This window comes from Apus apus, chromosome 9 (genome assembly GCF_020740795.1).
Source record: "Apus apus isolate bApuApu2 chromosome 9, bApuApu2.pri.cur, whole genome shotgun sequence".
Taxonomy (NCBI): domain Eukaryota; kingdom Metazoa; phylum Chordata; class Aves; order Apodiformes; family Apodidae; genus Apus; species Apus apus.
The window spans coordinates 12,772,017-12,786,477 of record NC_067290.1 but is presented as its reverse complement, the minus strand read 5'-3'; the positions used below and the strand labels follow the sequence as shown (position 1 = coordinate 12,786,477).

Here is a 14,461-nt window from a genome sequence, read left to right as displayed (position 1 = left end):
CATCAACATCCTTCAAAACACCCCCAGAAACCCTTGTCCCCAGGGCCAGGGTTTCTCCCAAGGCCAGAGCAGCTTCGCAGGTTGGACTCCATACATCATCCCTGGTGGAATGCTCCTTCCCTGCATGGTGGAGGGGTGGTCCCAGGTGTACCCTCCCTGGGGCAGGGCAGACAGGGGGCTGCCCAACTCTGGGGAAGGAGGTAGCAATCCTTGGCAGCTGCCCCACACTGTGCAATTTGAAGCAAGGTGCCTTTTTTGGTGCAAAACCTGGCAAAGGGTTTGGCTTTCCACGTCAGCATTTCATGAGCTCTCACCCACCTGCTCCAAGCTGTGAAGAGGTGACAGCTGAGCCACATCACTGCTAAGTTTTGGGAGAATGGAGAGGTCATCCCCACCCTGGAGGGGGCAGCTCTGATAGAGGCAGCCCCAGCTCTCCCCCAGCAGGCTGGTGCCATGGCAATGGCCAGATCAGATAGAGCAGCTCTTGAAAAAAAAAAAAAAAAAAAACACACAAAAAAACCCACCACAAATCCCACAGCTTGAGGGGCTCAACCCAACCAAAATCCCCAGCAAAAACCACACAGGAAGAAAGCAGTGACAGAGTGGGGGGGAAAGCAGGCGAGTGACCACACCAAAGGAGTGAGCCAGGCACAGTGATGGTGCCACCCAGTCCCCCATCACTTTGTAACCCCCTCCAAACCAAATCAGCAATTAAGAGATCATAATTTGATGATTTGTACAAAGAGATGCATATGTGAATCACCATACCCAGGCTGGGTATGAACACCACTAGTGCTGGATTTGGGAGTAATTACTCTTCACGAGCATGTGAATCATTAGGTATAATTGCCCTAATAAATAAAGGGAGATAACTCCAGTCTCTAGTCTAATCTAGCACAAGTGATTTTTCAGGACAAGCTGCACCAGAAGAAAACCAGGAGCACAAGGCATAGGGGAAGCAGAAAGAGGAGAGCTTCAAAACCTGGACGTGGTGTTAATCCCTCTTGCAGCAATCAAAGCCAGCCAGCAGCGATGGGCTCTCTCCTGCAGGTCCCCAGTGAAGTCTGATAGCAGAAAATTTGCTGTAGAGGGCTTGGGTTTGGCTGTGACAGAGCTGTCCATTCCCAGGACATGGCTTCTCCTGGCAAAATTTCTCTGCTGCAAAAATGCTACCAGGTTAACAAAAAAAAAAAAAGGATTTATTTTGGGGGTGACAGCAAGGCAACAGTTACTCAAGTCTGACGAAACCATTTCACTTTTCCCCTGGGAAATGCTGGAATAAGAAAACCCCAATCCCACCCTACTCAAAGTTGACATTTTGAAACGAAGCAGCAATTTTCTTCTCCACTTAAAATGTCATCACAGACTTTTACTTTAAAAAAAGCAGCATTCCCTGAGTGACATTTTAAGAGGAAATGTTGACTTAAAACCAGAAGGAAACCCCCCTACCCATGCAATGAAATGTTTCAAGCTGCACTTGAGACTTCTTGCAGGGAAATCAGTCTTTTTGCAGAAAAAATAATACATGCAACTAAGCACAGATCTTTTATGGATTGAATTTCCCATGGGACAAATCCATCCCTGAGTAAGCAAGACTTCAGGCTGCTCCTTGCCAGGCCTGGAAAAGGCTAGAGCTGCACCACTGCCCTGTCCCAGAGCAAAGAGCATCCTCAATTCAGGGCAAGTTTTCTTTTGAGAAAACTTTTTTTGCCCTGCAAAGCAAAAAAATAGGGAGCAGAGGCTGGTTTTGTCTTAAGGGAGATGGCAGGTGACTAGTGCTGGCTCTATGCTGTTCCCATGAGATGCCAGCACAGGAGCTGCCCCTGCCCAGCCCCAGTGATGGGTAAGACACCGAAGCTGCAGGAGGCTGGCACCAGGGTTGGGGCCCCAATAAATGATCACAGGGGTTGTTCCACCCCCCCTGGGGCTCCCCACAGCCTCCACAGGGAGCAAAAGGATTTAATCTGTGACTTATGGGAATCCCCACTCACCACCCAGGGAGCAAGAGGATCAAGACTCATCCCTTCTCTATTTGCAAGAGGGGCTGGGCTGTGCCTGGAGATGCTCCCAATATCCAGCTGTGCCATGCTGCTTCTACCTCTTCTGCTGGGTGGGGTTTGCCCAGGAACAACCTGTGCTTGGGCTCTCCCCAGTCCATAGTTATTGCTGCCTGGGTTTTGGTTTTTTAATAACCCATAATATGAGAAGCCTGCCCAGGGGGCAGAGGGATTATTGGCAAATATCACTTCCCATTTGCCAGGCTTCAAGGGGCTTTAGCCACGTGGATTAAGCTGAGAGCAGAAAAAGGGACACAAACCACCAGGCATGGGAGACACTAGGGCTGAATCCTTTCTACACAGGGCTGCAGTGAAATCCTGCAGACAAGAAGTATCCTCCAGCCTCCAAAGGAGAGGGCTGGGTGGGAAGGGCTGCAGAATCTTAATTAGCTCTTTGATATTAATGAACTGGCACCAAAGCAAACAAGCCAGCAACTGGCACAGCTCGTGCTGCCACCTCCCAGAACTGGCACTGGGCTGCCCACAGAAGGGGGGCTTGGTGGCACAACCCCCAAGGTGGGGGACAGCAAAGGACACAGGGACCCAAGGAAACGGGGAACACATGCCACCACAGAAGAGGAGCCACCAGGGCTCCAGCAGGAAGGCTACAAAGCACACAGGATACAAGAACACATGGTGGAACATGCCACAGCCCTGATCCCACAGCCACAGCAGACACTGTGAGATGCCACCAGTTGCACAAGGACACCCACCTTTGTGCTACACCAAGGCTGAGTCACTTCATCCTCAGATGAAGTCAGTAGCCCAGGAACGGGCCTCCCTGTCACCAACAGGTGCCCACTGGCTTGGAAAACTAAAAGCCAGCAGCTGGAAACTCAAGGCATGCAAATAAATCCTTATGCTGGACATTTGTGCCTCAGTCACTATTTAAGGGCTCCAAAGGCCAATGGGGCACCCAGCTGGCAAACTGAGAAAGCCATGGGGTGCAGAGCCAGGGACCCATACCAGAGGTACTAGGGACATCCTGCAATATTACTTAGCACTATTATTAAATGCCACTGGGCAGGGAGAGGAAGGAGTTTCCTTGCCTAGGGGCAGCCAGGGACTGACAGCTCCTTTCCTGTCTCCAGGGCTAATGCCTGCTATAGGGGGGTGAAGAGCCTTCCCAGCACACAATCCCCAGCACCCTTGTTGCAAACCTAGGAGCCACCCAGCAGCAGCTGCTGGATGCACAACCCAGCCATAGCCCCATCACTAGGCAGAGAGCACCCAGAGAACATGAAAATCCTAGCCCAATGCAAGGTACAGGGGTAAGCCCTGCAGAAGCCATCCCTGAGCTCAGGGTGATGTCAAAACCAAGCAACACAAGCAATGCCATACAGAGGCACCACCTTGGGCACAGCCCTTGAGCCCAACTCACCTCCCACCTGCCCTTACCAGTACCTCCAGCAACAAGCCCAGCCTGGGAGGACACATGAGTTTTGTCCTAGTGCCCAGTTCATGGGGCTCCACTTGCCAGCACATCCCCAGTGAGCCTGCAGGCTACATCACATCCCTCCTCTGCTGCTTTAACCTCTTATAAACCCTCCTGGAAAGGAAGGAATCACTGTGTGCTGTGCTGAGCCACCAGAAGTTGATTAAGCCCTAATTAATTGCATTAAGGTCAGCCAATGCACTCTGTTAAGGAAGAAAGCCAATAATTAAACTCCACGTGGGGTTTGCTTCTGCCTTCAGCTCCCCAGGCTGCGGCAGCGGAGTTGGGCTTGGCGGGGTCACAGCCAGCACCGCTCGCCAGCACATGGTGGTGGCACCGGGGGAAACAATTGTCAGCATAAAACCATCAGCACTTCAGTGGCTGGTTGACAAAACCCACCCAGGGTGGCTGTCGGCAGCAGGGCTGCCCGGGAAGTGCCAAGGTGGCACAGAGAGCATCCTCTGCCGGGAGCCCCAGGGAGTCACAGTCGTGTCTGGCCGGGTGGAGCCATCTCCCGATGGTGCTGGGGTGAGGAGAGCAGCCAGGGCTGGTGCAGGTCCCTGTCTGGGGAGGGAAACCCTGTGGGTGCTGACAAAAGGGGTTTGTGTAGCCCAGACGAGAGAGCACCTGCCCCAGCACTGGGAGCTGGCCAGGGCACCATATGGAGGGGACCTGCCCCTCTCCACGGCGGTGCCGTCTCGGCACAGGGCCAGCCTGGCTGGGGATGAAGCCTCTGGCATGGAGAGGATCACGGGTGCTGAGCCGTGCAGGATGGGACCTTGCAAGCCCTCTGCCCATGGCTGATACAACCTGGAAGGGCACAGAGGTGACGGGTGCAAGATGGGTCCCATACGCATCAAGTTGTTCCTGGCCACCAACCCCAGGTGCCATGTGCCCTGAGAAGGTGAGGGTGCTGCAAGGCAGCCCCAGCCCTGAGCCAAAAACTTTGCCTGGCCTTGGGGCTTTGTGGGGGAGCTGGGAGCCACCACTCGCCCCGCAAGCCAGGGCAAGGAGTGACAGGGCAGCAAGAGGCAGGGTCCTGTGGCTTCTGGGGAGGAAATGGAGCATGGGGGCTCCAGTGCAATCCCTCCCAGCAGCCAGCTCATTTAAGGCTTTTCTTTGCTCCCAGCTGAAAAATAAAGCCCAAGGTAATCTGCCTGCCTGTCCCTCTTTGTCTCGGGGACAATAGCAGCCAGCTCAGTGTGGAGCCCCCCGGGGCTTTGCAGATTACAGCTTTCATGGATGTCTACAGTGCCTGGACAAAAATAAGAGGTGGTGGAGCAGAGCAGGACAGCAGGGACAGCACAAGGTCACCCGCTGCCTGCCTGCCTGCATCTCCCCTCTCTGCCCCTGCCACCAGCTGGGTGGGCCACGGGACAGTGGGTGATGGCATGATGGGATGGTAGATGAAGGGATGGTATACGAAAGGATGGTGGTCAGGCAATGGGGTGGCAGCAGAGCACTCCTCTGGACTTCCCAGCTCCAAAGACTGACCCTTCACTAAGGACAGAGTTATGAATATTTCACAGCGGCTTTTTGCTTTATGATTTACACTTCGCCGATTCTGATAATTACACATCTGATCCTAGAGGGGTAGAAATAGAGACAAAACCATGTAACCCACCACGGTAACCACGACAGCGCGAGGTGCCACTCACATACTCACGCTGGCTTGTTTGCAAACCACCTACAGGCCCAAAATGACTGGCTGGAGACACATGGGAATCCCTGAGCAGGGCTGAGCAGCAGCTGGCTTTTCAATAACTCAAAGGGTCAAGCCATGGGAAAAAAAAAATCCCAAACCAACTCCCCCATTAGTTTTGTCTGGCAGGAGGTGTCCCAGCCCGGCAACGAATATCCGCTCAGGAATGTCTCGCCTAAAAGCACAAAAAAAAAAAAAAAAAAAAAAGAAGGGGAGGTGGGAGGAAACCCTATGCCCAGCCTTCTTTCCATGTGGCTGAGTTCAAACTGCTAGGAGAGGGCAGGCAGGGCTGGCACCCTGTGCTGGGGCTCGGCAGCGTGGGTGCCGGCAGAGGGGCAGAGCGGAGGAAGGTGCCATTCCTAGTGCATCCCCCTCCCCGGCTCACAGGCCCCGCGGTGCTGCCCGGGCCAGCCCTGGGTCACAGCCTGGCTCCTGCTCCTGCTCAGCCCTGCTCACCCTCCCTCCCACCGTCACCACACACACGTCATCCCTGCAAACACAGCCCGTGGAGCTGCTGCGTTGGTGGCGGCACCGGTGGGCCAGGGGGGCCCAGCCAGCACACCCCACGGCGTGGGGCTGGGGGCCTTCGCGCTCTGCTCCCCCCACAGCCCGGGTTTATTCAGATTATCAAAGCCATCAGGTGCTCAAAGCCACAACTGCATCCTCCAAAAAAACTTCCAGGAGATGAGGCATCCGTGTGGGCATCTTGCAGGCACTAGTGTGTCTGTGCCCCCCCAAAACACACCGCATGTCTTGTGTGTGCCACCCACCCGGAGCACCACCTCTTTCCTGCCTTCTCCAAGATGGAGAAGGGACCAGAGGGAGCAGAGGGGAGACAGAGGAACCAGACAATAAAACTATGGTCAAGCCTTGTGGTCCTCAATAGCCCAGCCCTGGACTCAACAGACCTTGTGTCGCTCCTCCGTCCCACCTGGGGTGCCCACACCTTCCCCCAGGGATACCACCCACACCAGCTGCTGCCCAGAGCAATCCGCAGCATCCCATGGAAATTCTAGCTCTGGCCTCCATAGCAGCCGGAGATAAGGACAAAACTACTCCCTCGCCTATAAACAAGGAGCCAGATTCTGCTGCCAGCATCCAGCAGGCGATACCTGAGCCGGCGAGGCCAGAACCAGCCACAGAGCTTCTCCATGCAGGAAAGGCAGCCAGGATCTGGCAGCCTGCCCACAGGACCGGAGCGGGAAGTGCAGATGGGTCCCGGCTTCTCCTTTTACCTGGGGCCGGCGTGAATCCCGGCAGCACAGGAGGAGCGATGCAGAGTGAAGGCAGCTTGGGGAAACGGGATCCCCTCCTGGGGATGGTATCACAGACACATGCAAAAGGGACAATAAAAGACCAACAACCCCTGTCCCCCATCCCTGCTCCAGACAAAGGCAAACCTGAGCATAGCAGCGCACACGAGAGACACACCCCCCCTCCCCCCACGCCCCTCCAAACCCTAGGAAGGTCCCCAGCCTTGCGTGACCCCCAAGGACCAGCACCACGCACAGACCTGAGTGATGGAGATGCCCAAACCGAGACCTGGGGCCCGTGATGAAAATCTTGCCAGGAGATGAGCCCACCCTGGGGAAGCAGCTCCAGGAGGTACCTGTGCAATCCTCAACCAAACTGCCAGTGCCCCCCAGCCGTGAGGCACCCCCATACCATCCTCCCTGGGCGGTGACAGGTATTTATTGGGGCGACTGGCTGCTCCCCCGTGCTAGGGACCGTGGCAGGAGGGCAGCAGGGGCTGCCATTGGCTCCCAGGCTGCCCGGGCAGCACCGCTCTCCAGGGGCTCGCTCTGCCAGGGCCAACTTCACAAGGGAAGCAATTCTTTCTTTCTTTTTTTTTCCCCCCAGCTGAAACAAAGACGAGGGCTAGAGCGAGAGAGAGTACGTTTGAGAAAACAGGCGCGGGGGGGGGGAGGCTGGAAAAACAAACCACACAAACCCACGAATCTTGAAACAAGAGGGAAGGATAAAAAAGAATCCGGAGGCTGCAGAGGTAGACGTGGAGATAGGAGGGTAAAAAATTGCAGAGGAAAGAGGCGGCAGCCGGTTGCTGAAAGGGGAGCTCGGCCGTGTCACACGGATGGCAGCCCCGGGAGCCCCTGCCAGCCCTCCGAGGCCACCGGGGAGAAGCTGTTCCCCCACAGGAAGCCGATCCCTCGTGGGCCAGGGCTATGCGGGGAGGAGGGGGTGCAGGGGAGACAAGGGCTGGGCCGCCCTAGGACACGGTCCCTGCTCCCCAAGGGTGGTCCCCACTCGGGTGGGCTCTCCACCAGGCCCCCGCGTCCCCACCACGGTGGCCAGAAGGGTGACCGCTGAGGACGTAGAGGGACACAGCAAGCGGCCAAAGGGTCACCGAGCTGTACCTCAAATCCACCTGCCGCCGCTCTGCCAGCGCCCCGAGCCCACGGCAGCCCCCAGCATCCCACGACCCCGCTCACCGTGTGGCACCCAGGAAGCCCCCCCATCATCCCGAGACGTCCCCGGGACCACCAACCCTCCAGCCCGGGAGCCTCATCTTCCCGGCCGGCGACAACCGCCTCCCTCCCCCTTGGCTCCCGGTGCAGGATCCGTCCCTGGCTCCAGCCCAGCGCCACCGGCCAGAGGCAGCCGGAGCGGAAACGGGGCGATCCCGGCTCCTCTGCTGCCCACGCCGGTGATGCTCCCGCCAGGGCCAGTGCCGGCCGGGCAGGCTCCGGCCCCGCTGCCCGCTCTCACCCCGCATCCGCCCCGCGCCCGCTCCTGCCCCCGCACCGACGTCCCCACAGCTCGGTCCCCGCCGCCCGGTCGCGGTGCCGGTGCTGGGGTCGCTCCTACCTGCGCGGCGCCGCCGCCGTCCCCGTCTGCAGCCGCCGCCGAGTCGCGCTGCCGCGGGGGCGGGCAGTGGGGAAAGGGGGGGGGGCCGAGCGCCCCTACCCCGCCCCCGGCCCCCCCTCCGCCCCGCCGGTCCATCCCGCTCGGCCCCAGCCCTCAGCGCCGGCCGGGGCTCCCCGCCCCCTTTGCAGCCTCCTCCGCCCACCCCCCCGCACGGCCCGACATCCTCCCGGGACCCCTCACCCATGGGGTCGTGCCAGGATGGGTGCGGGACGCAGCCCGAGATGGGGGCACAGCCCAGGATGGGTGTTACAGGGGGAGTACAGCTCGGAATGGGGGGCAAAGGGTAGCCCAGTCTAGCATGGGGGACACAGCCCGGGGTGGAGGACACAAAGGGAGAGCAACCCAGATGGGGGAAACAGCCTGCGACGGGTGGGCACAGTCCGGCATGGGGGCTACAGGGGGAGCAGGGTTGCCCATCCTGGGAGAAAGACCGAAACCATCTGTCCTGGTTTGAGCCAGGATTAAGCCAGGACACACATCATCACTGGCCTCTTCCCCACTCTCTCTCCACCGAGCCATGGCAAGTACAGGGAAGGGGCTGTGACTCTCCCCAGGCACATGGCAATGTGGTGCTGCAGGTGAGTCCCACACTGGTGCCATAGCCCTGGGGCCTACACAGGTCCCCAAAACTATGCACACATGGGCACACCTTCCTGTGCTCAATCTGGGTACCACCACCTCTGCCTGGTGCTCCTGGGCAAGGTAGCTGCCACCACCCTCCCCCTCAGGTGGTGCCAACTCAGAGGGTACATGGGGGCTGGTGTTGGGCCCCACCCACATGTACATCCCCCTTTGATGCCTCACGACCACTTTGCCTTCCCCTTCAACTCCAATGGGGCATCAGAGGGAAAGCACAGATGGCACCCAGGCTCAGGGACACCCACCTGGAGTGCTCTCCTCATGCCAGACAGAGAGGGGATGGCAAGGGGAGGATGCCAGGATGCAAAACACAGACCCTGGCTTCTTTTTTTGCCCTTGCTAGTCTAAGGGCAGAAACTTCGTCCTAAAAATCACAACGGAAGGTGGCCCTTGGGGCTGGGGCATGGCTTAAGGGTGGAGTTGGTTTGGACCAATGTCCTTGCTCAGCTGCTGCCCAAAAAGTCCTCTTTTGCCCTTTCACTGTGTCCTGTCTGCTCCCAGCCCCATGGCACTGCTGGCTGGCTCTGAGCCACAATGGCGGAGGTGGCCCTGGGGTGTCCCCGGAGAAGGATGGGGACAGAGAGTGCATGGCAGCTGTATCCCACCAGTGTCCACCCCCTGGGACAGCCCTAGGCTTTGCCTTCACAGCCTGGCTTCACCCAAGCTCCCCTGCCCCTTGTGCCCATGGCCCCTGGGCACAACCTGTGCCGTTCCTCTAACATTAATAAAGCCATTAATTAATTAATTAATAGCTCAGAGACACAGCTCAGAAATGCTGCTGGAAGTGCCTCAGTTCGCATCAAGGCGATAAGCGGGCTCCAGGAGGCAGAAGACATTTTAAAGCCAAGGTGGCTGTTTAATACAGGCAAATCCTTCTCCAAAGCCCCCAGCACACCAAGCACAGGCCCGCAAAGAACAGAACACCCACAGCTGGGTTTCCCAGGAGAAAAGCCCAAAAGGGGAGCAGAGGAGCCCCGGCTGCTCCACACGGAGCTGCCTGGCATTGTAAAGGGCTGGGAAGTGGCTCGAGCTGCCAGCAACACTGACACGATGTGAGAGGGGATTTTTCAGGCTGATGCAGCAACAAAGGCAGTTAAATCCAGCCAGGTAAGAGGCTTTCAAGGTTTGCCGGCCGTTCCCACAGCACAGGCTTTTTGTTGTGTGTCTGGTTTTTGTTTTGTGTTTTTTTCTTTCTTTCTTTTTGCTTTCTTTTTTTTCCCTTCCTTTTTTAGGGGGAATTATTTTCAGTAATCCATGCGTTGCTGCTCGTTGGGTGCTGAAGCAGAAGTAAGCAGGTAAGCATTTCTTTAATTCCCAGCCCAGCTTCCCACCATGTCTGGGACTCCAGAAAGGGACTTGGAGCCTCAAAGGGAATCAGCAAGCTTGGTCCAAGGCAGCTGGAGCAGCACAAAGCTTGCAGCAGCTGGGAATTGCTTCATTTATTTGGGTTTTTTTTGTTGCTGAAGAGATGGCAGCAGAAAGGCTTCCTGGAGGTGAGCAGCTTTCACACCAAGCTCCTGCTGCACAGGTAGAGACTGGGTGCTGTGAGGCATTGCTGGGTGGCTCAGGGTGCTAGCAGAGAGCAGGGTGCACCCACCACCTCCTCCTGCCTGTGAAGGTTGAGGTGACAGGGGCATCCCCAGCACAAGCAGGGGCAGAGAGGTGACCTTGTGGTGTAAGCTGGGCCTGGGTGCTGCTTTGGGTGGCACCCACTGCCCAGCCCTTCCTGGCAGGGCAGAGGGGTGCTGGGAATGAGAAACACACCCACGACACCCATATCCATCACCTCTCAGGGAGCACAGCATCCTTGGGTGGGGAGAGGTGGGTGCTGTGGTCCTAGGGCAGGGACCTTAGGTGGTTCAGCCATCTTGGTGGGATATTTTGCAGATAGACCAGGATGAGACACAGACCTTGAAGCCTGCTGGAGGCCAAGAGGGTGTTTCCAAAGTGATCTGTGTCCCTGGAGACCTGAACACCAGCCCCGGCCCAGCCTGGGGAAACACCTTGGGCCATGGTGGGCTGTGCCCTGGGCAGCCTCCTTCCTGCAGCTCAGCTGGGTGAAGGATGTGCCAGTGGCCTGTGCCCCAGCATCTTCCCCAGTGCTTCCCATCAGCAGCTGGGATATGCAATGAGCCCAGGGGCTGTAATGAGCCGTGCTGGTCCGGGCAGCTCCGGCTCAGCGAGCTGTGCTGCCATGTGGGGCTGTGGCTGTGACAAGGGGGCCACAGCTCATGTCCCTGATGGAGCTCAACATCTTATCCTTCTGGTGAAAGCTCCTCAGGCATAACCCCACTGAGCCCAGCAGACCCTGCATTGATCCAGCCAGGACAATGATGCCGTTGCACAGATTCCATCCATCCATCCATCCATCCATCCATCCATCCATCCATCCATCCATCCATCCATCCTCTTGTGATGCCCTTTGCACCACCCTGGGGAATGTGCCATGCCAGTGCCACATGGTGCCAGTTGCTTCCTGCAGCCATGTGCCCACACCCTGCTCCAGTTAATGGTGCAACCAGAGCACCCTACCATGCTGAGCTTCCTGGCATGCTGCCCAGGGACTTCATACCCTGCCTCAGAGTGGGGCAAAGGCAACAGAGGATCCCTCTTCCTCCTCATCCTCTTCCTCCTTCTCATCCTCTTTCCCTGCCCCGCCGGCATCTACCTCTGCAACAAGATTAAACCAATTGCACTGCTATTTGTTTCATATTTAATAAGGGCTTGAGGAGCAGATCTCCCAGCAAGCCCCTGCTATCAATCAAGCCTGCACAGAGTCCCCCTTCGCGCCTGCCTTTCCAAGAAGAAAGAAAACAAAATTGGACTAATTTATTATTCATTCGTTCATTAAGTCCGTATTAACCAGATATATTATAAAGGAAAACAGGATTGCGCCTTTTGATCAGCGAACTCTCTGCTCATGAATATCCATGAGGCTTCCTGCCAGCCCAGCACCTCTCCTGTGTGTGGAGTGAGCCGATGGCAGGTGCCGGTGCCGGGCTGGGTCCTGGCACGTGGCAGGTTTGGGAAGCTGCTCTTGGCTCTCTCTGTTCATCCAGCTCTGGGGAGCAGCTGAGCCGTCCTGGGGGGCTCCAGAGCTCAGGCCACCCATGGGTGCCCACGGCTGGAAGGGGGAAGCTGAGCCCTGCTGGGCAGAGAGGGCTAGCTGGGTGGTCCCAGGGGGCAGCAAGTGATGGGATCCCCTCCTGCCGACCTGGGGCTGAGCAGTACACCCAACAGGTGTTGTTTCCACAGCGTGAAAAAGCAGCATATGCCCTGGTTCCCCAGCACAGAAGTGATGCCTGCAGCTCCCCTGATACTGCAGGGAGGCAGAGCAGGACCCCAGGTGCCAGCAATTCCCTGTGGAACCAGCACAGGACTGGGACAGCGTGTCCCTTGATCCATGGGCACCCTCTATGAGCCCTTTGGTCCAGCCCAGGAAGGGTGGGCCAGGGCAGGACTAGCCCCCAGGATGCTATTGTAGGGACTGGCTGGCACCGGTTCCTGATCACACGTGCCTGAACAAGCCTGCAGCATCTTGGGCAGTGGCAGAGCACAGAAGAGCCATGTCCCAGCCCAGCAGGTGGCTGGTCCATCCTGGCCATGCCCAGGAGGTGCTGCATCCTGTGGCAGCAACAGGAGCCCACAGAGAGATGCTGGTGGCACATCTGCACGGGTGTCCGTGCACCCATGCAGCCCAGCCAGATCTGAAAATAGGTTGGTTTAAAAAATGCATCACATTGAAGTTATGTAAATGAAAGGCAGTGGCAAACTGAACACGCTGGCAAAAGGTTTCCTATTTTATTTTCTTTTCCTCCTCGCCAGCTTCCTCCAGTTAAAATTGGGTTGCAATTCATTAATAAAGGAACAGTTGTACTGAATAAGCTCCCGTGCTTAAATCAGGACAGAGAAGCGTAATTAACCCGGCTCCAGTCTGATGTGATGGAAGAGGAAAATGCTCTTCTGTTTTGGTCCCTTCTCTTAAAAGCCCCCTGCATTCACCCAGCCTCTTGGGAACAGAGTTGAGCTGCTTATTTAAAAATGGAGCTTGCAGCCTGGTGGAGCGGGTTCATGTATATATATAAAAGCTGTCATGATTATATTTTATTCATACCCATCTTCCCCTTCCCTTTGCTTGGAAAATCCAGGAGCAGGCAGCAGGCAGCTTGGAGAGAAAGAAAGCAAGAATCCCCTTTTAAAAATAAATTAGAGATGCAAGTCACATTAGTTGAAGCCCCACGAGGCGGCAGATTCCCGAGCACTGGGCTGACACCAGTGGCTTGGCCAGCCTGGACTGGGCATGGTGGCTTCCCAGCCCTAATGCCACCCCCAGGGAGCAGGAGGAGACAGGTGGGGTGGCTTTGCCACCAGGGTTACACTGCTGATTTATGCAAGCTGAGGATGTGGCTTCACTTCCTTAATTGGAGCTAGTGCCTAAATTACAGCCTAATTACAGATGAGGCCATGAGGAGCTCCTGCTGGCAGGTCCCATGGGTGGGATTCAGCACCCTGCTCCCAGCTCAAGGTGAGGGGGCTTCTTCTCCACCATTATTTTGAGGGCTGAATTTGCCACCTTTCCCTGCAGCAGTTTGTCTGGGCGAGCTAGACACTGTCCAGCCACCGTCGAGCTGGCACATGGCTCTGCATGTTGATGCAGGTCCCTGTGGCTCAGTGCTGCTCTGCCCAGCCTGGCAGCCCCCTTCCTCCCCCATTGCTTCCTCACCTGCTGTAAAAGTACCCAGCTGGGTGCATGGGAGGACAGATTGTATTTTGGGTGGTCTCGGGGTGAGAAGTGCTGTCCTTGATCAGGGGGTTGGGTTTGCTGTGCCAGAGCACAGGGATACTCCAAGACAGAGCTGGACAGCATGGGCCATTGAAATTGGGGGTGCTGCAGGAGGGTGGTGGCATGCCATGAGAGATAGGAGCTGCTGAAGTCCCTGTGGGACAAGCCATGGCCCCATCAGCATCTCTGCTCCTGCCAAGGTGAGCTGAGGTGACTACCTGGAGGGATGTGACCAGCCAGCACCAGCGCTGAGCAGGAGCAACCCCACTGCGGAGACCTGCAGGAGCAGCCCTGCAATGGGGACGTGCAGGACCATCCCCATGCCATGGGGCTGCCCAGATTCCTGCTGCAGCCTGCCTGAAGGGCTCTACCCCAATCAAGGAGATGGAGCAGGGGTGGCACTGCCCCATAGCCCTGCTGCCCCCACCCCTAGCAGGGACCTCCCTGGGAACCTTCTCCATATTTCTTCTGCTTCATTACAGGTGTTCTGTTCCCCTTTTCCCTGCCCCATAGCCCTGCCCTAGGGGATTTCAAGGCTGCAGTATTTTTATTATCTATTTTGATTCCCAGTGCACAGAGGATGCTGGACCCTGCTGTGCCACGAGCAGCCAGGCTGGCACAACTGGGTGCCAGTGTGGAAGAGCATTACTGGGGCTCATCCTCCCCTGTCACATGCCAGTGAGTCTGGAAACCCTTGGCTGGGAAAGCTGGGGCTGGAGAAGACGTGGGGTGATGCTGGCTGGCCCTTTTTTACCAGAGATGGTTCTGGTGGGGAGGAAAAAAAAGACAAATCAGTGTTTGTTTCTTTTGGAGAAGATTGCTCTCTGCATGCTCCTTGTATTTAGTTATTATTAAAGAGTTGTTTTGCTGTCATTGAAAGCCTGCAATTATGGGCTCTCTCTTTTTTTTCTGGCTGTCACTACTGTTTCCCATGAATGCATTGCCCACAATTTAGCATT

The 14,461-nt window shown here is 56.7% G+C and overlaps 1 protein-coding gene across 1 annotated transcript in view; it reads left to right on the top strand.

Moving 5' to 3' along the window:
- Positions 1–6,748: 6,748 nt before the first annotated feature.
- The window catches only part of DNAH1 (dynein axonemal heavy chain 1), an 88,792-nt gene continuing 81,079 nt past the window's right edge, over positions 6,749–14,461 (top strand). Inside the window, 2 exon segments of the mRNA XM_051627875.1 lie at positions 6,749–6,881; positions 7,480–8,282. Coding sequence (XP_051483835.1) covers positions 6,749–6,881; positions 7,480–8,282 — 936 coding nt within the window.